This window comes from Cyanistes caeruleus, chromosome 10, assembly GCF_971803275.1.
Source record: "Cyanistes caeruleus chromosome 10, bCyaCae1.hap1.1, whole genome shotgun sequence".
NCBI classification, from domain to species: Eukaryota; Metazoa; Chordata; class Aves; order Passeriformes; family Paridae; genus Cyanistes; species Cyanistes caeruleus.
In genome coordinates, this window is record NC_141710.1 from 24,772,658 (window position 1) to 24,795,452 (window position 22,795).

At 53.2% G+C, this 22,795-nt stretch overlaps 2 protein-coding genes across 3 annotated transcripts; both read left to right on the forward strand.

Moving 5' to 3' along the window:
- P2RY14 (purinergic receptor P2Y14) lies at positions 1-8,434 on the forward strand. Its single transcript, XM_086843875.1, has 3 exons — positions 1-1,229; positions 4,636-4,722; positions 6,444-8,434. Exon 3 carries the CDS (start codon positions 6,462-6,464, stop codon positions 7,473-7,475), a length of 1,014 nt encoding a protein of 337 aa, XP_086700001.1. The 5' UTR covers positions 1-1,229; positions 4,636-4,722; positions 6,444-6,461; the 3' UTR covers positions 7,476-8,434.
- Positions 8,435-14,254: 5,820 nt separating this feature from the next.
- Positions 14,255-21,729, forward strand: CLRN1 (clarin 1). Of its 2 annotated transcripts, none has more exons than XM_086843738.1 (3): positions 14,255-14,507; positions 18,729-18,908; positions 21,251-21,729. In XM_086843738.1, the coding sequence occupies exons 1-3, from the start codon at positions 14,255-14,257 to the stop codon at positions 21,553-21,555; spliced, it is 738 nt and encodes a 245-aa protein (XP_086699864.1). In that variant the 3' UTR covers positions 21,556-21,729. The 2 variants fall into 2 exon arrangements, with proteins under 2 accessions (XP_086699864.1, XP_086699863.1); XM_086843737.1 differs by having other exon boundaries at positions 21,290-21,729.
- The last annotated feature ends 1,066 nt before the right edge of the window (positions 21,730-22,795 follow it).

The following is a 22,795-nucleotide window of genomic DNA, read 5'->3' on the forward strand; positions in this document are numbered from 1 at the left end:
ACAGCCGGCCAGGGCACGGCCCTGCTCGCCAGCCCTTCCTCTTTCTGCTCCTCAATCCCGCAGGGCTCCGCTGGCAGCAGCGGGGCCGCGGGCACGGCGGGCGGCAGCGCCGGGACCGGCTCGGCAGGGAGCAGAATTCCCGGGATAGGCAGGGAGCAGAATTCCGGGATAGGCAGGGAGCAGAATTCCCGGGATAGGCAGGGAGCAGAATTCCCGGGATAGGCAGGGAGCAGAATTCCGGGATAGGCAGAGAGCAGAATTCCCGGGATCAGCAGAGAGCAGAATTCCCGGGATAGGCAGGGAGCAGAATTCCCGGGATCAGCAGAGAGCAGAATTCCCGGGATCAGCAGAGAGCAGAATTCCCGGGATAGGCAGGGAGCAGAATTCCCGGGATCAGCAGAGAGCAGAATTCCCGGGATAGGCAGAGAGCAGAATTCCCGGGATAGGCAGAGAGCAGAATTCCCGGGATAGGCAGAGAGCAGAATTCCCGGGATCAGCAGAGAGCAGAATTCCCGGGATAGGCAGAGAGCAGAATTCCCGGATAGGCAGAGAGCAGAATTCCCGGGATCGGCAGAGAGCAGAATTCCCGGGATCAGGATCGGCAGAGAGCAGAATTCCCGGGATCGGCAGAGAGCAGAATTCCCGGGATCGGCAGAGAGCAGAATTCCGGGATAGGCAGAGAGCAGAATTCCGGGATCAGCAGAGAGCAGAATTCCCGGGATCAGCAGAGAGCAGAATTCCCGGGATCAGCAGAGAGCAGAATTCCCGGGATCGGCTCCGGGGGATCGGCTCCCCACGGGCAGGACCATCCCGGAGCCGCTCCCCAGGGCCATCCCGGACCGGCTCTCCAGGGCCATCCCGGACCGGCTCTCCAGGACCATCCCGGACCGGCTCTCCAGGACCAGGACCATCCCGGACCGGCTCTCCCGGACCAGGACCATCCCGGACCGGCTCTCCCGGACCAGGACCATCCCGGACCGGCTCTCCAGGGCCATCCCGGACCGGCTCTCCAGGACCATCCCGGACCGGCTCTCCAGGACCAGGACCATCCCGGACCCGTTCTCCAGGACCATCCCGGACCCGTTCTCCAGGACCATCCCGGACCGGCTCCCCAGGACCATCCCGGAGCCGCTCCCGGCCGCTCCCCTCCCCGTGCAGCTGCCGCGGTAGCGAGCTCTGGTGCGGCGCAGCAGAAGAGGGACACGCATCCATCCCACCCTCCTGTCCAGGTGAGACACCGCCTCCCACCACCTGCTCTGTCCCCTGCAAACGCTCTCCAACATCCCCCAGTGGTTTTAAGTAGCTGCCACCGCAATTTTACTTTTAAAATTGGCAAATAAGGTGAGCATCCGGGCCTTCTGCGAATTACTAACACCTAATAGCACAAACGAGCAGTTTTAACTAACCAACTATCTGCAGAAAGCGGTACAGAAACTCCTGCTTCAGCCGTGGAGCAGCTCCAGCTGTGCCAGCAGATGGAGGATCCACAGGCAAGGATTCTTCTCATCTGCCTTAAAAAAGATATTTTTCTTAAGCAACTACTTTCGTTTTAATTTATGACTGAGAAAATGTAACTATATGAAACTCATCGTTTAAAACACCAGAAAACAGAAGTTAAAATAAAATATTTGAATGACAAATGCTACTATTAAAATATAATAATAAAGGGGGAAACTTCCTTGAGCCACATTTTACTACTTTTAAAGCCCAGTTTTAGGACAATGAAATGTTTTATTGACCCAGGGCTCTGGTTTTAGCTGGGATAGAGTTAATTTTCTCCCGGTAGCTGGTACAGAAATGGGTTTGGGATGAGAACGATGTTGATTTCACCCTGATGGTTTAGCTGTTGATGAGCAGGGCTTGCACCAAGTCAAGGATTTCCCAGCTTCACATGCCCTGCCAGTGCAGAGGGGCATACCAGGAAAGCTGATCCACTTCTTTTTCTTGGGGTTTATCACTCTCCTTGTTATTTTCCTTCATTGCAATTTTTATTGTTGTTGTTGTTATTATTATTATTATTATTATTCACTTCTTAAACTATTACTTGACCTAACATTTCCTCTCACATTCACAACTCCCTAAATCCAGTATGATAACTGATGTGAGATCTCAGCGGGGGAATTTCAAGACTTAATTTTAAAACCTCGGTATTTGAAATTATGCTGTGTGCAAAGAGCTCAAATCATTGCTCAAGGTTCCATCTGAGCATCAGGTGGGAACCAGGCTTTGCACAGATACTTCACAGACTACAATCTTTCAAGACTAGAAGCTTGCACAGAATAATGCATAATCTTGTCTAAATATCAGAAATAGAAAGAGAATGAAATATTTAGCTTCTCAGGAAGACAAAGCTGTTAAATTTCAGATCCAAAGGAGCACAGAGACTGCCGGACAGGAAGAAGAAACGGAACAGTTCCTGGTGGTTTTTGCAAGACAGATAAACAATTCTGCCCTTGAGGTGTCCTGCCACCGTGGCCAAAGGAGCCCATGGCCCTGATGGGAAATACACAGCCTTATCTCCTGTGCTGTGTGTACCTGCTGGCTCTCCTCTCCGTGCCCTTCAGAGCAGCAGGAGCTCAGTGCTGCTGCCAGGAGAGCATCAGGATGGTCTCAGCCGTGTGAGACCTGCGCTCACCTCGCTGCAGCATCCTGCATTTGGCCTGTTGGGATCCGCACTGGATGTCCTGGGATGTGCACAGAGGGCTGACCCGCCTGTCCTTCCCTTCTGCTGCAGACAGAGCACACCCCCGGTGCCACCAGGCTCACGGGGCCACACGTCCCAGGAGAGCCACGGCTTTCTGTGTCCCCTGTCCTTGCACAGCACTCCTGGGGGTCTGGAAAGCAGGAGCTGGGAGGAGAGGGCGAGGCACTCCCGTGGTCACTGCTGCACCCAGCGAGCCCTTCCTGGAGCCCTGCTGGAGGAGGGGACCCTCCTGCATCCTCCTGCCCCCTGCAACGGGACTGCCACCTGCTCATCCTAATTCTCCCACTTGCACCAGGGCACATCCTCCCCAGCCGCCTCCTGCCACGGGAATGACACCTATTTCTTCTGCCATCCTCATTCTGGGATTCATCCCGTTTTCCTCCACTACATTCCATGACAAACAAGAACGACTACCAGCCAGCATGCCACTTCCAGAGGCTAAAATAACCCTTTAGTATATTTTGCATACTTTTATTCTCTTAAGTATTAAAACCCAGACATTGCCTTACGACAAACGTCATAATAAGAACAATAAATAACAAAATTTTAGACTATTGGCAAACTTGCAACACGTCAAATGTACCAAGATATCTCCACAGTGACTGCAAGCAGTGCCTTCCAGAGGAGAGCAGCAGCTCCAGCCGGGGAAGCGTCTCCAGGCAGCCCACACCCCACAGGCTGCCAGGCTGGGCTCCTCGCTGGGGACACAGAGAAGGGTCAGAGCAGCCCTGACCACGCTCAGCCAGCCCCTGCCTGGCCCCTGCCCGTGCCCAGCACAGCTCCTGAGCCTCAGCACCCTCCTGCCCCACAGGGACACCCACTGCAGCTTTCCCACCGGATTGCACCAGCACGGACAGCACTGCCAGTTCCACCAGGACCAACATTCCTGCCACATTAGAGGGAAAATCTTAAAATAAGATTCTTCTTTTAGCACACTCAGCACAACTTGCAATGGCTGTGGAGTGTGTTGCGCTTCCTCCTTCTCCATCTTCCCCCTCACGTCAGAGGTACCATCCGGCGTGATCACATCCCCTGATTAACTCCATTTTGCATTTAAAAAACAGCTTCTGGTGACAGTGACCACTGTCACCAGTTCCTGGCCCAGTGACTATATTACATATTTAATAAACAGCTGCATTCGTTTCCATAAATAGCTGAAATGTGTGCTTGGAACTGCACAACCTCTGGTAAATTCAGGGTAAATAAACAAATAACACAACTTATAAATATTATTCTTATGTTCAGTAAAGCAGGGTGAACTTTGAAACTTGACAGCCATGTCACAGGAGTCAAGAATTGCCTTAATGCTACTGTGGAAGAGTCACAGGGGACAGCACAAGAGTCTGACCTCAGAAGGGACTGAGCATTTCTAATGGTTCATGCAGCTTCCTTTTTGTGTGTTGTGCCAAGACAACATGATTTGCACGCTGAGAAACTTCATAGAAACTTTTCTATGCTTTACCCAATCAGGCTCAGTCATCTGGTGAATCAGGTTTGCTGTTTTTGCACAACTGGCTGACATTATTCACACTTCAGGCTGGCCCAAGCGTTCAGCAAGAGCAGCTGCTGGAGTGTGAAAGGCTCTGTGTGTGTGCCAGCCCTCCCAAATGCTGGCCCTGACACGTCCCCTCTGCCTCCTGCCAGCACAGGAGCCACCTGGGACAGGCCAGGAAGGTGACAGTGCCTGCTGTCACTGCTGGGCTGCTCAGGGCAGCAGGAGCAGAGCAGCAGGGGACACGGGAGCCCCCAGCCCCACCCAGCAGTGACAGGGCTCAGCCTGAACACGGCTGCTCCACATCTGTCCCTAAGCAGCCTGAGGCTCCCCGAGGGGTCTGAAGCCATGTGTGAGCGCTGGTCAGTGCTGGGCTGTGGGAGCCCCTCAGCCCCCAGGGGTGCACTGCCAGGAGCCAGGATCCTTGTCTCTCCCACAGGTGTCCCAGCAAGAGCAGAGCCCCCGTGCCTGGGAAGGGACAGCGCTCTGGACCTGCAGCAAAGCACCACAGCAGAGCTGAGGGAAGGTAAGGACATGCCAATGATGTGGAAAATGTACAGAGTCTGGCCCGGCCTGTGGCTCCCTCTCAGTGACAGGCAGCTGATAAATCTGCTGGTATCAAATGTGAAATTTGCCTAGGGTGTCCTCCATGCTGCACAAACTCAATGGACTTTACAAAGATTAGATGTCCACATCTCTAGTCACACAGTTCTGAAGTAATCCTTTGTTGTATGATGCCTCAGCACAAAACATACTTCATGAACTTCTAATTTAATACCTGTTCCCAAATCCAAGCACAGAAAGACCCAGCTGTGTGTTCTTGGCTGGGGACAGGTTCTTAACACACTATGTGCAGAGAGAGGGTCCTGCTGAGAAAGCCTGGAGGGAGAAAGTGAACAGGGACACAGCAGGAGAGAACAGTTTTTAAATACAGTGTGTTACTATTTACATTAAAATGCCATTTGCTATTAGTGCCTTTCCAGAAGATGCTTCTAATTTCAGCTTTATCACCCCAAGCTCTACCCACACAGCCTCCCAGCTCAAACACACCTGTTCATGTGGTGGTTTAATGCCCACTCTCCAAACCATCGTTTTCTTTTAAAACTCCAGCAAACAAAAACAAATGCCTTGATGAGCAGAGCTGGAACACAAAGACAGGACGGCTGCTCTGGCAGGATAATGACCAGGAGGAGGTGAAGTGCAGGCTTTGGGTGTGCACAGGGTGTCACACCTGCCCCGTGCTCCTCTCCAGGACACACCTGAGCTGATCAGCCTTCACACCATCTGCAAGAGGTACAGAAAACAATACACCAAAGGAGACCATTTTACCTATTTGAGAAAAAATGTCCATTTCTGGCTATTGCAAGGTTGCATTCAGGCTCCAACCTGCCCCACAGAGACATCAGCTACTGACTCAGAATGGGGATAAAAGGAAATTATTTTCTAAAAGACAAGGTGGGTTTTTTCCCAGCTTCAAGGCACATATTTTCCAGTTGCCCAGGGCTTCACTTGTCAAATACAGCAGCATTATATTTATATCTATATTTTGTTCTGCCCTCCCCACAGAGCATAATCCACCCCCACAAACATTCTGGCAAAGAAAAGCAGACAGCAGATGTGATTTCTTCTTGGAAATCCTTTAAAATGTAAATCTGACTGACTTGAGAAGCCAGCTCAAGCTGCCACATGACAAACCAGCACACAGACACGCTCCTGTGTGCTGGGCTGCTGGAGCAAACTCTGCCAGCTGCACATGCAAGTTCCTTGCAAGGGACCCTGGAGATGCCCAGCATGTGGCAACGTATCTCCAGTCCTGACCAACAGAAGAGGAGTTTTTACAGAATGCTTTGGCCAGGAATATTCATATCCCTGATGTTTCATGGTAAATCAATGTTTAAAATACCAGTCCTTTAACACGTCTCATTAACCCTGAGTCACCAGCTCACAGCACGTGGGCTCAGGCCTGCAGGAAAGGGGCAGCCCTGGGCTGGAGGGCAGCGGGTTAAAGTCAGACAGAGAAACAAATGGATCCTCTGATCAAAGCAACAACGTGCCCTGGAACCTCCCCAGGGAGCGAGATGGCACCGCTCAGAGAATTCTCTGCTGGGAATGCTGAGGTGTGGGAAGGTGGTCATTTCTGAGAGGCACACACAGCTCCTTTGGAAGTGAGGGTAGAAAACTTAGAGTAATTAGCAGAAAGCCCAGCACCACGCTGTCCTACTGAGATACTGTGTTCTGTGCTTCCAGGAATGAAGATAGTGCAAGATGTTCAACTCCAGCAGCAGCCCCTGGGCAAACAACTGCAGCCACAGCACGGTGATAACCACAAGAGTCATCCCGCTGCTCTACTGCTTCATCTTCCTCGCAGGGCTCTCGCTCAATGCCGTGGCAGCCTGGGTCTTCCTCTACGTTCCCAGCACAAAGAGTTTTATTGTCTATCTCAAGAACATCGCTGTGGCCGACCTCCTCATGAGCCTGACGTTTCCTCTCAAAATCCTCGCGGATTCAGAGGTTGCCCCTGTGGAGCTGAACCTGTGGGTGTGCAGGTACTCGATGGTTGTGTTCTACATGAACATGTACATCGGGATCGCCTTCTTCGGCCTCATAGGCTTTGACAGATACTACAAAATCGTGAAGCCTTTGTTCACCTCCTTTGTTCACACAGTTAACTACAGCAAGGTGGTCTCCATAACCATATGGCTGTTACTGATGACTCTGTCATTTCCAAATATGATTTTAACTAATAAAATCACCGAAGACAATGACTCTAGAAAATGCATAGGTCTTAAAAGTGAGCTTGGCAGACAATGGCACAAAGCAACAACTTATATTTGCACTGGGATTTTCTGGATTGTTTTCTTCCTGCTAATCGTATTCTACACTTCTATATCCAAAAAAATATACAGCTCTTACAAAAAATTCCGGAGGAGCTCAGACATGGCCAAGAGGAAAACCAGCCGGAACATATTCACCATCATGTTAGTGTTTGTCATTTGCTTTGTGCCCTACCACCTGTGCAGGACCCCGTACACCCTGAGCCAGACCAGCTCCCACTTCACCTGCCAGTCCCAGAAATCGCTCTTCTACGCCAAGGAGTTCACTCTGGTGCTGTCTGCTGCAAACGTCTGCCTCGACCCCATTATTTATTTTTACCTCTGCCTCCCCTTCAGAGAAAAGCTGTATCAAAAACTGCATCTCAAGCTGAAAGCTTCAGGTGAGGTTGAAATTTCTAAATCCAGAAGATCAAATACGCTTGGGGAAAGTATAAACATAGTGTAGGTTTGTGTCTCTGCAGTAATGCACATTTCAGGAAGTTATTCATGAATGCAGATGTCCCAAAGAAACAGAGACAACCAGCAACTAACAGGAGAGGGGTTCAGCACAGCACCAGCTGCTGCTTCTCTGTCTGAACCCAGAGCTCATGTGCCAATACATTCACTACCTGCTGTTGCAGCCAACGCCCTGATTGCACCTGGTCCCATCTGGGTCCCAAGTTCAGAGACAGGAGTCCCTGAACAGCACAGTGTGGAGCTCCAGGCAGTGTGTGTCTGAGAGGAGCGTCCAACAGAGCCAGAACCACACCAGTCTGCTTCCCTGGACTCACATGAACAGAGCCAGAACCACACCAGTCTGCTTCCCTGGACTCACAGAACCAGAACCACACCAGTCTGCTTCCCTGGACTCACAGAACCAGAACCACACCAGTCTGCTTCCCTGGACTCACATGAACAGAACCACACCAGTCTGCTTCCCTGGACTCACATGAACAGAAGCACACCAGTCTGCTTCCCTGGACTCACATGAACAGAACCACACCAGTCTGCTTCCCTGGACTCACATGAACAGAACCACACCAGTCTGCTTCCCTGGACTCACATGAACAGAACCACACCAGTCTGCTTCCCTGGACTCACATGAACAGAAGCGTGTCTGCACCAAACTGCAGCAACGCCCTCCTGCTGGTGCAGAAGGAGGCAAGAACATCACGGAGCCGTCTGAACACACAGGTACAGCTGTCTGAAAACTCTGGGACATTTAAATCCAGAAAGAATGGCTTGCTGGTTTTCCCATGATTTTTACACCTCAGTAAAGTATTTCTGTCTGTACCAAGGTAACAGCTGAAAGCCACCAACCTGCTCCATGCAAATATAATCTCTTTTATAACTTTTTCAGAACAGCTTTTTTATTTTTTTCAATTGATTAAATTGATGTCAATTCATCTTTTTAAATTGATTAAATTGATTTTAATTGACTTTATTATTGTACAGGGAAAACACACCGGGGCCTAAAGTATCCACAAAGGCTTTCAGACAGTAGCTCTGGAGCTGAATGTCTTCATTTTACTTAACAAAGTATCTACAGGAACAGAAATAATAAGTCCTTCACCTTTCTGTCACTGCATTTTATTTTAGTCCAAACAGATCTAAGGGTGAAAAGTTTTTAAACATTTGGTCCTTTCATCTTCTCCAAGGCTGTGAGTAACTTCTCTTGATCCAAGATCATGGTCAGCAGCAGCAGCAGCAGCAGCAGCAGCAGCAGCAGCAGCAGCAGCAGCAGGACTCTCCCATTGCCAGGGCTGTGCTCCAGCTGAGGCTCTGGACACCTCCCCTGGCTGCACACACAGCTCCTGCAGCAATTTCAGCCCCAGGGATTTCCCAGCCACCGGCAGAGCAGCTCCAGCCTGGTGCCAGTGAGCCCCAGTGCCTGAACCTGCCCACAGGGACTACACAGGAGAATGTCCTCTGGGTGTATTTGTTAAAGAAAATACATAAAAGATATTTATAAGGTTCTTTCAGAGCTCCCTGACTCTGTCAAACTGAGGCTCTGCAGGCTCTGCCCTCCAAGCAAGGGAACCAGCCTGCTGCAGAAGGGAATCTGGTGCTTTGTGGGAGATCTTTTGTCATTTATGGCAAAAACATTTGGTTCCCTACATGGCAGGGCTTGGTATTTGCCTACGTAAATTTACATAATTGCAGCTGTGAAGGATCACTGGCATAGACAGATGAAAACACTTCCACAATATAAATTGGGGTAACTTTTTAATTGCTTTGCAAGCTTTGAAAAATTTTTTTATATTGTGCAATCGTTTCACACCCCACCACCTAATACCAGCTTACTGATATTAGAATGACAAGAATCTATATGCAGGCACCAGGGGGGTGGATAGTGATCAAAACCTGTGTTCAAAAGGGATGCTACATTTCCAGCTTTTCATTTATTTAAAAAATCCTCCTCCAAGAGCTTCCCTAGGCAGGAAATGGTTGCATGCCCCTGATCCTGCTGCAGTCCCACGCTGTGAGTGGCAAGTCCCAAGTATCAAACCAAGCCTCTGATCCATCTCCTCAGCCTTGTTCCTTACTTTGATGGATGAACTGAGGCCAGGCTTTTTTTCAGGACTGGGTAAATAAATCCTTTTACATCTTTCCCAGCCTCACACACCCCAAGCAAGCTCCTCACACACTTGGGGCACTCACATTCCAGTATCTGCTCTCTTCCCACAACACTTCTGCAGGAAGGGCAGACCATTATGCAGTAAAGGTTTACTGAACCATCACTTTGTCTTTATAGACCTGGAAAAGTTCCCTGAGCTGTTAAGTGACTCTACAGAAAAGGAGAAACTGACTGAGACACACAGAAACAGCTGCCAGTGCTGCAGTTTGGGTTTTAAAAAAACCCTACAAGTATAGGAAGATCAGCTTTGCACGAGCAGAAAATAAAATGAGTCGATGTTTGCTCACAACTGGACACAGAATCATTCCAGATTATGAAGCTTTGCAAACATTTTAACAAATATGGTCTGAACTTTCAGTTTATGACTAAACTTAAAACCAGACATTTCCTGTGGATTCTTAACTACAGCCAAGGGCCAGCAGTTGGAGATTCAGTATTGCTCTCAGTACCTCGCCCCCAGCACGGTGTCAGATCTTTTCCCATGCTTTCTCAGACCAATCAAACAAAAAAGAAAGATTTCCCCAACTTCCTTAATGTGTCATTTTTATTTTAATAGTGCTTTGGAAATAGCCAAAGATTTAGAATGTGCTTTGCAATCAGCAGAATCCCGAGGTCTCTTCAAAGCTGCCAGCTAAGGTGTAACTTTAAAACAAACCCCATGAGATTCCCAGAACCTCGAATTTCATGCAGGAGTATTAAAATGAATGAGGACCAGCTACATTGCAAAATCCTGATTTCAGACAGATTTGAAATTGAGATATATGCAGGGAAGTGGGGAAAAAAGGCTCCATCTGTCTGTCCGGGGCTCCGTCTGTCTGTCCGGAGCTCTGGATCCCTGCCCGGGGCTCCGTCTGTCTGTCCAGAGCTCCGTCTGTCTGTCCGGGGCTCCGTCTGTCTGTCCGGGGCTCCGTGTGTCTGTCCTGGGCTCTGTCTGTCTGTCCTGGGCTCTGTCTGTCTGTCCGGGGCTCCGTATGTCTGTCCTGGGCTCCGTCTGTCTGTCCAGAGCTCCGTCTGTCTGTCCTGGGCTCCGTGTCTGTCCTGGGCTCCGTCTGTCTGTCCAGAGCTCCGTCTGTCTGTCCAGAGCTCCTGGACATGGATGGGAGCTCGTATGAATCCAGGCTGAGCTGCAGCCCCAGCTGATGGCACAGGGGAAAGGGGGAGAGAAGAGCACAACAGGCACACACAAACCCGAACAGAAGAGGCTGAGCAGGAAGGTGACCGGCTGTGCTGTCCCTGGAGAGGCTGTGCTGTCCCTAGAGAGGCTGTGCTGTCCCTGGAGAGGCTGTGCTGTCCCTAGAGAGGCTGTGCTGTCCCTAGAGAGGCTGTGCTGTCCTAGAGAGGCTGTGCTGTCCCTGGAGAGGCTGTGCTGTCCCTGGAGAGGCTGTGCTGTCCCTGGAGAGGCTGTGCTGTCCCTAGAGAGGCTGTGCTGTCCTAGAGAGGCTGTGCTGTCCCTAGAGAGGCTGTGCTGTCCCTAGAGAGGCTGTGTTGCCCTTAGAGAGGCTGTGCTGTCCCTGGAGAGGCTGTGTTGCCCTAGAGAGGCTGTGCTGTCCCTGGAGAGGCTGTGCTGCCCCTAAAGAGGCTGTGCTGTCCTTAGAGAGGCTGTGCTGTCCTTAGAGAGGCTGTGCTGCCCCTAGAGAGGCTGTGCTGTCCCTAGAGAGCCACTGTGACACTGCCACAGGTCACAGCACAGCCCAGGACGAAGACAAGCCCAGCATTCCCAGAACAGATCCGTGTTTAAGAGGAGAAAAGTCACGGCACAATGAGAACCAGAGAGAATCTAACCTCGGGGCTCAGGCCCCCTCAGCAGAGAGGGACGAGGATACTGTCCCCACACACCTTCCCTGGGAGCAGCCCTGCCTGCCCTGGGCTCTGGACTTCCCACACTGCAACAACTGGGGCAAGCTGCAGCCCCCAGAGAGGGAGCTGCCACCAGGAGAGCTCTGACTGGGGCAGACTGCCCCGAGCTTCGGGGCCTCACATGGTCTGGGGAACCTGCTTTGGTTGACCCTGCCTAGGGAGGGCACAGATGACATCTGCAGAGGTCCCTGACCTGTTCCATGATGCTGTGATCCCATGAGCATCTGCAGACTCCTGGTACCAGCAGCAGGACATCGCTCTGCAACCCCTGGGGAGACACTGAGCAAACAGCAGCAGGCTTTGGAGAAGTCTCACTAGATCAGGGCTCAGGAAGGCAAACAAACACAGCTCGTCATTTTTCAGAAAATAATTACTCTCTTGGTATTTCTGTGATTGCCAAGCAACGTACAAAAGCAAACAGGCTCTTCTGTTCCACAGTCGTGAAAACTGTAGAAGTCAGTAAGGCAATATAAACCTCTCATAAATCTGACAAAACTAACACAAAGTGTCTGGCACCAGGCATCAGTGACAGGCTGGAAACAGCAAAGGAACCCTGGCGGGGCAGAGCTCGCAGAGGTCGGTGCTGTCACTGCCCAGCCTCACTCAGCAGGCACACGGGGACAGGTTCATGGTGAGGAGAACACAGGAGATGCTTGGGGCAAACCCTCCATCCCAGAGGGACAGCCTGGCCATGCCAGGCAGCACAGCCACTCCTTCCCCCGGCAGGGGTGCAGAGGACACACCGACACCAGCAGCTTCTCCAGAGGTTCCTCCATCGTGCCTCAGCAGGTGCAGAGACCTCCCCAGCCGTTCTCCCAACACCCCTCACCCTGGAATGGACACGGGTGCATTTCAAACCACAGCCAGCACACCTTGCCCCACCCGAAGCCCACTGTTCTCCAACACACTGAACGGCCACAGCCTTGAGAGCAGAGCAGCAGAGCCGTGACCGACCTGCAGCATTCGGCTGAGCCCATGCACCAGCGGAGGAAACCCGAGCAGGGAGGGCTGGGGCTGCCAAGGGAGGGCTGCTTGGTCCAGGGATGATGTGAGGGGAGTGGGCAGCTCAGCCCCTCACTGAGCAGCAAGGACAGGCGTCGGGCACAAACGCACACGAGGCGATGGGACCCCAAAACAAATCAGTAAATCCTTTTTACGCAGCCTTGTTTCATTTTAATTCCAAGTTTGCCTTAAAACCCACATAGTTAACTAGACTCAGTCTTTAAGCCCAGGTGATACAATATTCTTGAACCACCTGCAGAGCGTGTACGTGCAGTTAACAAAGCAGTAAGCTGATCTGATTGAGAGAAAGCCCAAACTGTGTTTGCTGAAGCCCCTGGCAGTCGGTGGATGGATGCAGGCAGAGCCCCTGGCACTCGCCCTGGCCACACTCCAGGGATGCTGTGTGAAGAGCAAGGCAGGAGCCGTGTGTTCCTGAGCCTCGGGGTGGGCTGGGTCTTCTGTCAAGTTGTAAGAGGAAATGTATTTGTGTGTGTTTGAAAGCTGGAGCGAGCAGCTTGCCTGAGCATCCCACATGCTGCAGCCAAAACAGCATTGTGCTTAGGAGAGAGCCCTGGCAGGGAATGCAAGGACAAGCAAGTGCCCAAATGCAACTGGATACTGAAGAGGGGCCTCCTGCTTTGGCAGGGTGCTGTATGGTACCTGGGCATTTCCTTAAAAACAGCAAAAAATAAATACACAGAGATGGAAGAAAAAACAAAGCCCAAAAGCAAGAAAACAAAACAACAACCAAAAAATACAAGAGAGCAGCTCAGCATTGCTGGCTTTAGAAGAAAACCTGCAAAAATAAACCCTCTGAAACCTTCCTTTATGGACAGCAGATAATCAGATAGAGCAGCCAAGTTTGTCGTCTGAACCCCCAACTCACCCACTCCCCCGGGGGCTGGGACGAGCAGAGCACTCATCAAATTACAGAGATCTGTCATCCTAAACCCTCGCTATCAGGTGACAGGGGATGCACTGAAACATCTGCAAAGCTCTACAGAGAAGGGCACAGGGACGAAAAACCTTCACAGCATCCTCCGGGCACTCGGCTCTGGGGACAGGGCTGGCCGGGTGCCGGGGCTCTGGGGACAGGGCTGGCCGGGTGCCGGGGCTCGGGGGACAGGGCTGGCCGGGCTCTGGGGACAGGGCTGGCCGGGCTCTGGGGCTCTGGGGACAGGGCTGGCCGAGCTCTGGGGCTCTGGGGACAGGGCTGCCCGGGCTCTGGGGCTCTGGGGACAGGGCTGGCCGGGTGCCGGGGCTCTGGGGACAGGGCTGGCCGGGCTCTGGGGCTCTGGGGACAGGGCTGGCCGAGCTCTGGGGCTCTGGGGACAGGGCTGGCCGGGCTCTGGGGCTCTGGGGACAGGGCTGGCCGGGTGCCGGGGCTCTGGGGACAGGGCTGGCCGGGCTCTGGGGACAGGGCTGGCCGGGCTCTGGGGACAGGACTGGCTGGGCTCTGGGGCTCTGGGGACAGGGCTGGCCGAGTGCCGGGCTCTGGGGACAGGGCTGGCCGGGTGCCGGGGCTCTGGGGACAGGGCTGGCCGGGTGCCGGGGCTCTGGGGACAGGGCTGGCCGGGCTCTGGGGACAGGGCTGGCCGGGTGCCGGGGCTCTGGGGACAGGGCTGGCCGGGCTCTGCGGACAGGGCTGGCCGGGTGCCGGGCTCTCCAGTACCCGGGCTGTTGCCGTAGCCAGGAGCTGGGCAGCGCCTCCCGGGCTTTGTCGCGTCCCCGCAGCCCCGGGCGCTGCCATGGCAGCGCAGCAGAAGAAGCTCATCTTCTGCACGGCCGGGCTGCTGAGCTTGGCCTGCGCGCTGGGGACGGCGGCGGCCGTGGGCAGGCAGCTGTGGGTGAGGGGAACATTGCTCTGCTCCACCGGGGCGCTGCTCGTCAACGCCAGCGGCCCCGAGCTGCACAAGTTCATCGGCGACATCCAGTACGGGCTCTTCTCCGGACAGCGAGTGCGGCAGTGCGGGCTCGGGGGGAGACCCTCGCACTTCTCATGTGAGTAGCGATGGCTCGGGGGGGTCACAGAGCCGTGCCGGGACCGGGCTGTCACCAGCCCCGACACCCAGCCCCGACACCCAGCCCTGACACCCAGCCCTGACACCCAGCCCGACACCCAGACCTGATACCCAGCCCCGACACCCAGCCCCGACACCCAGCCCCGACACCCAGCCCGACACCCAGCCCTGACACCCAGCCCTGACACCCAGCCCTGACACCCAGCCCTGACACCCAGCCCTGACACCCAGCCCTGACACCCAGCCCGACACCCAGCCCTGACACCCAGCCCTGACACCCAGCCCTGACACCCAGCCCGACACCCAGCCCCGACACCCAGCCCTGACACCCAGACCCGACACCCAGACCTGACACCCAGCCCGACACCCAGACCTGATACCCAGCCCCGACACCCAGCCCGACACCCAGCCCCGACACCCAGACCCGACACCCAGCCCCGACACCCAGCCCTGACACCCAGCCCTGACACCCAGCCCGACACCCAGCCCCGACACCCAGCCCTGACACCCAGCCCTGACACCCAGCCCCGACACCCAGCCCTGACACCCAGCCCTGACACCCAGCCCTGACACCCAGACCCAACACCCAGCTCCGACACCCAGACCTGATACCCAGCCCCGACACCCAGACCTGACACCCAGCCCTGACACCCAGACCTGACACCCAGCTCCGACACCCAGACCTGATACCCAGCCCCGACACCCAGACCTGACACCCAGCCCTGACACCCAGCCCAACACCCAGCCCTGACACCCAGACCCGACACCCAGCCCTGACACCCAGCCCCGACACCCAGCCCTGACACCCAGCCCGACACCCAGCCCTGACACCCAGCCCTGACACCCAGCCCTGACACCCAGCCCTGACACCCAGCCCTGACACCCAGACCCAACACCCAGCCCTGACACCCAGCCCTGACACCCAGACCTGACACCCAGCCCTGACACCCAGCCCCGACACCCAGCCCTGACACCCAGCCCTGACACCCAGCCCTGACACCCAGACCTGACACCCAGACCTGACACCCAGCCCCGACACCCAGACCTGATACCCAGCCCTGACACCCAGCCCCGACACCCAGCCCCGACACCCAGACCTGATACCCAGCCCTGACACCCAGCCCCGACACCCAGACCCGACACCCAGCCCTGACACCCAGACCTGATACCCAGCCCTGACACCCAGCCCTGACACCCAGCCCCGACACCCAGCCCCGACACCCAGACCCGACACCCAGACCTGATACCCAGCCCAAATACCCAGCCCCGACACCCAGACCCAACACCCAGACCCAACACCCAGACCCGCAGCGGGCTGTGCCAATCTGTGCTGCCCTGCCGGGCTCTGATCTCCACTAACTTCATTTATGATATAGCACAGCCTGGTTAATGTCTTCAAAAATCTGTAATGCAGTAACGCAGATAGCCACATTCCAAAAGATTTTTACTATTACTTTTTAAAGAGTGTTTGGGGGTTTTAATTAATCTCTGTCACCTTCCTCTGTGTGCCAGCATTACAACATTACCTCGGTGCTGTCAAGAATGAACTAAACCAGCAAAAACCTCAGGAGAGAGCTGGGGCACTGGCTGCTATTGAGATAGAAAGCAGCCCAAAAGTTTGTAATCTGTGGCATTAATTGGAAGAAAGACTGGGGGAGGCTGTCTGGGGAATGCTGGCTGACTTGGTACCTGACACACAGAATATCAGAGTATTAGTAACGGCTTCACTTTACATTCATAAGCTATTAATACTCAAGGATAAGAAGATGACTCAAAAAAATCATGAAGTGAGACACATTTGTATCCAGCAGCACGCAAACAGGCAGCAGAAAAGTCAGTTGCTGTGTGTACAATACCTCTCTTTAATTACTCCAGCACACAGTTTATAATTGTTCTGCTACAACAGCACGGACAAATTGCTCACATCCGTGATTTAATGCAAGGGAAGTTTGCCAGACTAGGTACCAGAAATTATTTACTATATAACATTCTCTCAGAAGAGTAAACCAAGCTAATTTAATGTAGTATTAGTATTTGTTCTCTCTAAATTCCATCACTAGTCTATTTATACCACTGAAGTTCCCTTTTGATTGCTTTGTGTGCCATCCCAGTGTGCAGTTATTGCACTGTGGGCAGATTTTCAGAGCAGTCTATGCAATCCCAAGGATTTGGTTTACTGCTGGAGGTGAGACACTCCAGGGCTGGTCCAGCAGCTCTGGGGCTGACAGGTTCAGTCAGTGTCCACTGCGAGGGGCAGGAGCACTCACCTCAGAGAGCACCGAGAGCAAGATGCTGATCCCGTTCCCTGGGGCTTCAGCAGCCCCCTCCCATCACCTTGGTACCTTGGAAGCTCACCAGGAGCATTTTGGAAAGCAGGACAAACTTATAAAACACACAGCCATAGCTTAATGCAGTCACTGCACTTTAGCATGTCTGAGGACAGCAGACACGGAAAATAGGCTAAATGATTTAGTTCTGTGCTTGTTCCCATTAAATGCTCCCTTCTGACCACTGTATCTCTTTTAATTGTAATATGAATTTGCTCTGCCAGCAAACCCAGTTCAGCTGGGGAAAAACTTCTGCTCCATTTGTTCCTGCTCATTCCCATCAGTTTCTAGGTCAGTGGTTCATTTTCTAAAGGTCTCTGCCATGCACAGCACACATGGGTTCATCCTGGACTACGAAGGAACCTTTTCCTTTCAAGACAACATTGTTTCTGGAATTAATTTTTCCTGACACATCACATATAAAATGTTAACAACAGAATCAGCTGTAGATGCAGCTGCCCAGGGGAGGATTCAATACCATGCCATAATTTGTTTTCTTAAAACAAACCATATAAAACTGTATTAATAAATGCAGGGTTTTGCATGTTTTCCCAAAACATCCGATAGTGTCGCAGGAACTAGTGCTATTCCTTGCCGGAATCCTGCACAGGGAAGCACTGCAAGGGGCTCCCAGGTCTCCCCAGAGCCCTCCCTTCCTCGGGCTGAACACCCCCAGCTCTCCCAGCCTGGCTCCGTGGCCTCCTCCAGACTCCCTCAGGTTGTTTTTGTGTTGGGGCCCCAGGGCTGGGGCAGCTCTGAGGATGGAGTCCCACCTGGGCAGGGTGAGGGGCAGAACCCCCTCCCCTGCTGCTCCCCCTGGGGGCTCGGGGGGCTCTGGCCGAGGCACGGGGAGCTGCTGAGCCCAGCAGCCTGAGTTTGTGCTGGGATTGTCCTGACCACACACAGCACCTGGCCCTTGCTGAGCCTCACGAGCTCCGCAGACATTTGTTTCATTGACTTCCCTTTCAGTTATTCGGGGAGGCAGATGGGGTTTGGTACCCCGCTGGTGCCGGTGCTCCTGCAGGGAGCTGCAGAGCAGTCTGCTGCTCCAGCCTTCACAGGGGGAGTCTCTGATGGGAGGCTGCTCTGCTCTGCACACACTGCAGCCACAGCAAAGCAGCACCAGGCATTGGTACCTCTCTTTAGTCATGTCCCCGTGGATCAGGAGCAGTGAAGGGTGTTTCACACTTCCTTCCAAAACACCCATCTTTGCCAAATGGTAATTTTAATAAATCATTCTCTCTTGCTGTCTGAACGACTATCCCTGTGTCCTAGACAAACAGGACCACAATCTAAAATAGTAGCTTAAAAACTGCATTAAAATATTTAGAATAAATTATTCCTGTATTTGTGCATCCATAATCACAGCATAATTTCCTTTCCCACGTCACAACCCTTTGTGGGACCTTGTGAACATAAATGAAAACAAAGTCTAAAGAAAGATTTCTTGTCCCAGTCCCAGGGAAGAGCGGAGGGCCAAGCCTTCAGCCAAGGGAGATCAGCCCTGTAGTGCTGGCACGGGGAGAGGCCTCGGTGGCACCTTGTGCCAGACCTGCCTCCTCAAACACAAATTCCTGGTTTTGCCCAGAAGATGCTGTTCACATTGAGGACCAAACACCATCCTCAGGAGGGGAGGAGAGGCTTTCCCTGGAGCTGGTCTCTCTCTCTCCTGGCCAGTCTATGCTTCTGAGTGTCACAGAATTTTTCTGCCCCCAAACATCCATGAAAAACCATTTCTAGTTAATTACTTCACCTGGTTGCACTTAGAATAGCAGGACTAAAACAAATATCACAAACGAGCAGGAACCACCACCTGACATCAGAGACAACTTTGTCTAATGTGTATAATAATGTTGTGTTTGTTTTGGTTTCAGTTTTTCCAGATTTGCTCAGAATTATCCCTGCAAGTATCCACGTTAGTGTCATTCTGTTCTGTGCAGTGCTGATTGTCTTTGCCCTGGTGGGAGCAGGGTTCTTCATGTTCAACGCTTTTGGCAGCCCCTACGAGACTCTGCACGGCCCCGTGGGGCTGTACCTCTGGAGCTTCATCTCCTGTGAGTACCTGGGCTGTGCTGAGGCTGTACCTCTGGAGTTTCACCTCCTGTGAGTACCTGGGCTGTGCTGAGGCTGTACCTCTGGAGCTTCATCTCCTGTGAGTACCTGGGCTGTGCTGAGGCTGTACCTCTGGAGTTTCACCTCCTGTGAGTACCTGGGCTGTGCTGAGGCTGTACCTCTGGAGTTTCACCTCCTGTGAGTACCTGGGCTGTGCTGAGGCTGCCAGCGCTCACCAACACCCATTGCTCAGCGAGGAGAGCGAGTTCAGCTTGGCTGTGCTCACTCTAAACTGGCAAAAGCGAGCCAGGCAGGAAGGAGGGTGACTCTGCCATATCAAACACGTTTCCAAATTGAAGCTGAGAGATGAAGCGGGGAGATCCCGCAGCAGGGAGGGTGGCAGGATGGGAATGGGCTGCAGGAAGCCAGGGCAGGAGGGCCCCAGAGCTGGGCTGGCATCACTGGCACCCCAAACACAGTCAGAGCCAGGAACCACACCAGAGTACAAAAAGGGGGGGAAAACCCCACCAAAATATGCCAGTGATGGAGCTGGTCCCACAGCAGGAGGGTTCCAGATGCTGTGAGTGAGGTCAGCACTTGGAGCAGCACAGCCTGCCCCAGGACACAGGAGCTGGCAGCCACACACAGGAGGTGACAGCCACACACAGGAGCTGACAGTCACACACAGGAGGTGACAGTCACACACAGGAGCTGACAGCCACACACAGGAGGTGACAGCCACACACAGGAGCTGACAGTCACACACAGGAGCTGACAGCCACACACAAGAGGTGACAGTCACACACAAGAGGTGACAGTCACACACAGGAGGTGACAGTCACACACAGGAGGATGACAGCCACACACAGGAGCTGGCAGCCACACACAGGAGGTGACAGCCACACACAGGAGCTGACAGTCACACACAGGAGGTGACAGTCACACACAGGAGCTGACAGCCACACACAGGAGGTGACAGCCACACACAGGAGGTGACAGTCACACACAAGAGGTGACAGTCACACACAGGAGGTGACAGTCACACACAGGAGGTGACAGTCACACACAGGAGCTGACAGCCACACACAGGAGCTGGCAGCCACACACAGGAGGTGACAGTCACACACAGGAGGTGACAGCCACACACAGGAGGTGACAGCCACACACAAGAGGTGACAGTCACACACAAGAGGTGACAGTCACACACAGGAGGTGACAGTCACACACAGGAGGATGACAGCCACACACAAGAGGTGACAGTCACACACAAGAGGTGACAGCCACACACAAGAGGTGACAGCCACACACAGGAGGTGACAGCCACACACAGGAGCTGGCAGTCACACACAGGAGGTGACAGTCACACACAGGAGGTGACAGCCACACACAGGAGGTGACAGCCACACACAGGAGGTGACAGTCACACACAAGAGGTGACAGCCACACACAGGAGGTGACAGTCACACACAGGAGCTGACAGCCACACACAGGAGGTGACAGCCACACACAGGAGGTGACAGCCACACACAGGAGGTGACAGTCACACACAGGAGCTGGCAACCACACACAGGAGCTGACAGTCACACTCAAGAGGATGACAGCCACACACAGGAGGTGACAGTCACACACAGGAGCTGACAGCCACACACAAGAGGTGACAGTCACACACAGGAGGATGACAGCCACACACAAGAGGTGACAGTCACACACAGGAGGTGACAGCCACACACAGGAGGTGACAGTCACACACAAGAGGATGACAGTCACACACAGGTGGTGACAGTCACACACAAGAGGATGACAGCCACACACAGGAGCTGACAGCCACACACAAGAGGTGACAGTCACACAGAGGAGCTGACAGTCACACTCAAGAGGATGACAGCCACACACAAGAGGCTGGCAGCAGCTCGTGGTCTCAGAGAGGAGCCACTGCCGTGCTGGGATAACAGAGGGTCCCGTCCCTCTGCCACACACCCACTCTCTGGGCTGCTGGCTTGGGTGACAGGCAGATTTACCCTGACTCTACAAGGTATTACGCGTTACAATCATAATTTAACAAAGGACTTGAGCAGGTGTTTATGTTCAGGCACACAGGGAGCTCCGTTATGCTCAATGGGACAATGAGCAACAGGAAGCTGAGCACAGATATTTCGCTAGCTCTGGGCACTAAAGCAGCAGCGCTAAATATTCCTGCTCCTGGGCCAAATTCAATTAGGAAAGCTTACCCATTTCAATAGCCATTGGCTTGGGTTCCAAAAATAATCCCTGTTAAAGCTGAGTGGCCATACAAACCTCGTCCACGTGGTTTTAGCTGCAGCATACATCATACAGCATGGCCGAGGGATTGCTGAGGTGATGAGCATCTCCCCCTCCCTTTCAGGTTCCTGTGGTTGCCTCATCATGATTCTGTTCTCCTCAGAGGTGAAGATCCACCACCTTTCAGAGAAAATTGCTAATTTCAAAGAGGGAACTTTTACCTTCAAGACTCACAGTGAAGAGTTTGCGAATTCCTTCTGGACCATCCTGGTTTGCTCCCTGGTGCACTTCCTCAATGCCCTGCTAATCAGATTTGCTGGATTTGACTTTCCCTTTTCAAAACCAAAAGACTCAGGGACAATCACAGGAGCGGCTGACCTGATGTACTAAAATGATGGGATTTAAGGACATTTCAAGAAAAGAAGTTTGTCACTATTGGATCAACAATGACCAGATGTACTGACTTGTGAATTTTTAGCTCTAGAGAAGGGGAAAAAAGGGAAGTTTCAAATAAGTGTCAATATGGTGTAAGCAGTGAATGAAAGAAAACGTGCTGTAAGGTAATGTCTGGATGGAAAAGCCATCTTTCTTGGAGTAAGATCTTATTATGACATTTTTTCCTTTAAGCTGTTTAAAAAGTGGCTATGAAGAAAAAATAGGAATCTCAGTAGCGTTCCACTGAGTCTGGACAGTCCAATCAATGAGCTGCAGCAGGAGCACCCAGGCAGCAGCAGCAGCTCTGCCCTTAGCCCTGGCGAAGGCAGGGATGCAGCTCGTGTCAGAGCCCAAGGACACCCAGTGAGGGAGAGGACAAGGCCCAGGCTCTGCCCCAACCCTCCCCAGACTCCAGCTCAGGTGTGCAGAGCTCAGAGGGCACACCCAAACACACACACTTTGATCTGGCTTCACACACATGGCAAGAGCATTATTTCTCTCCGTGAAACTCTCTGGGGTTTTTCCTCTAAACAAACCAAACCCAAAGCCCTGGGAGCCCTCGTTTCCCAGCAGTTGCTGCAGCTTGGACACAAAGCTGACACAGCACACCAGATGCAGGGCAGGTGCCACGTGCTCCTGCTCACCTGGGGGAGGCAGCCAGGCTTGGCAGCACTGAATGATCCCTCTGCAGCACATCAGGCAAAGGGCATCTCCCAGGGCAGAGGGACAGGAGTGAGCCCAGGTGCCTCCAGAGAACGGCCCTGCAAGTTCCCATCACACAATGCCAATAAACCAAGCCAGAACCTCTGGCAAAGGGCAGCAATAACACAAGAGACAGGCTCCCACTCAGGCTGCAGCTCAGCAGGGACACAGGAAGGTCTGGTGTGGAAAGCCAGAACACACAGACACATCAGGCCTCGCCCCCTGAGCATCCCCAAGGCAGCCAAAGCAAGAGCTGCTTCCCCAGGCAGAGCACCATAGCACCAAACACTGCCTGTCTGGGGTTACCTCGGTGCCCTGGAGATGAGATGGTCCCCACAGGACACAAAAACAGCCCTCAGAGCAAACACAGGGGAGAGCCCCTGCTCCATTTATCTGCAGGGCTGCAGCCAGCTGTGGGTGAGGAGCAGTCGCAGCCAGCATCCACCCAGTCCCCAGGTACAGCTCAGACCCAGCTATCACAGCCCTCTGTGCC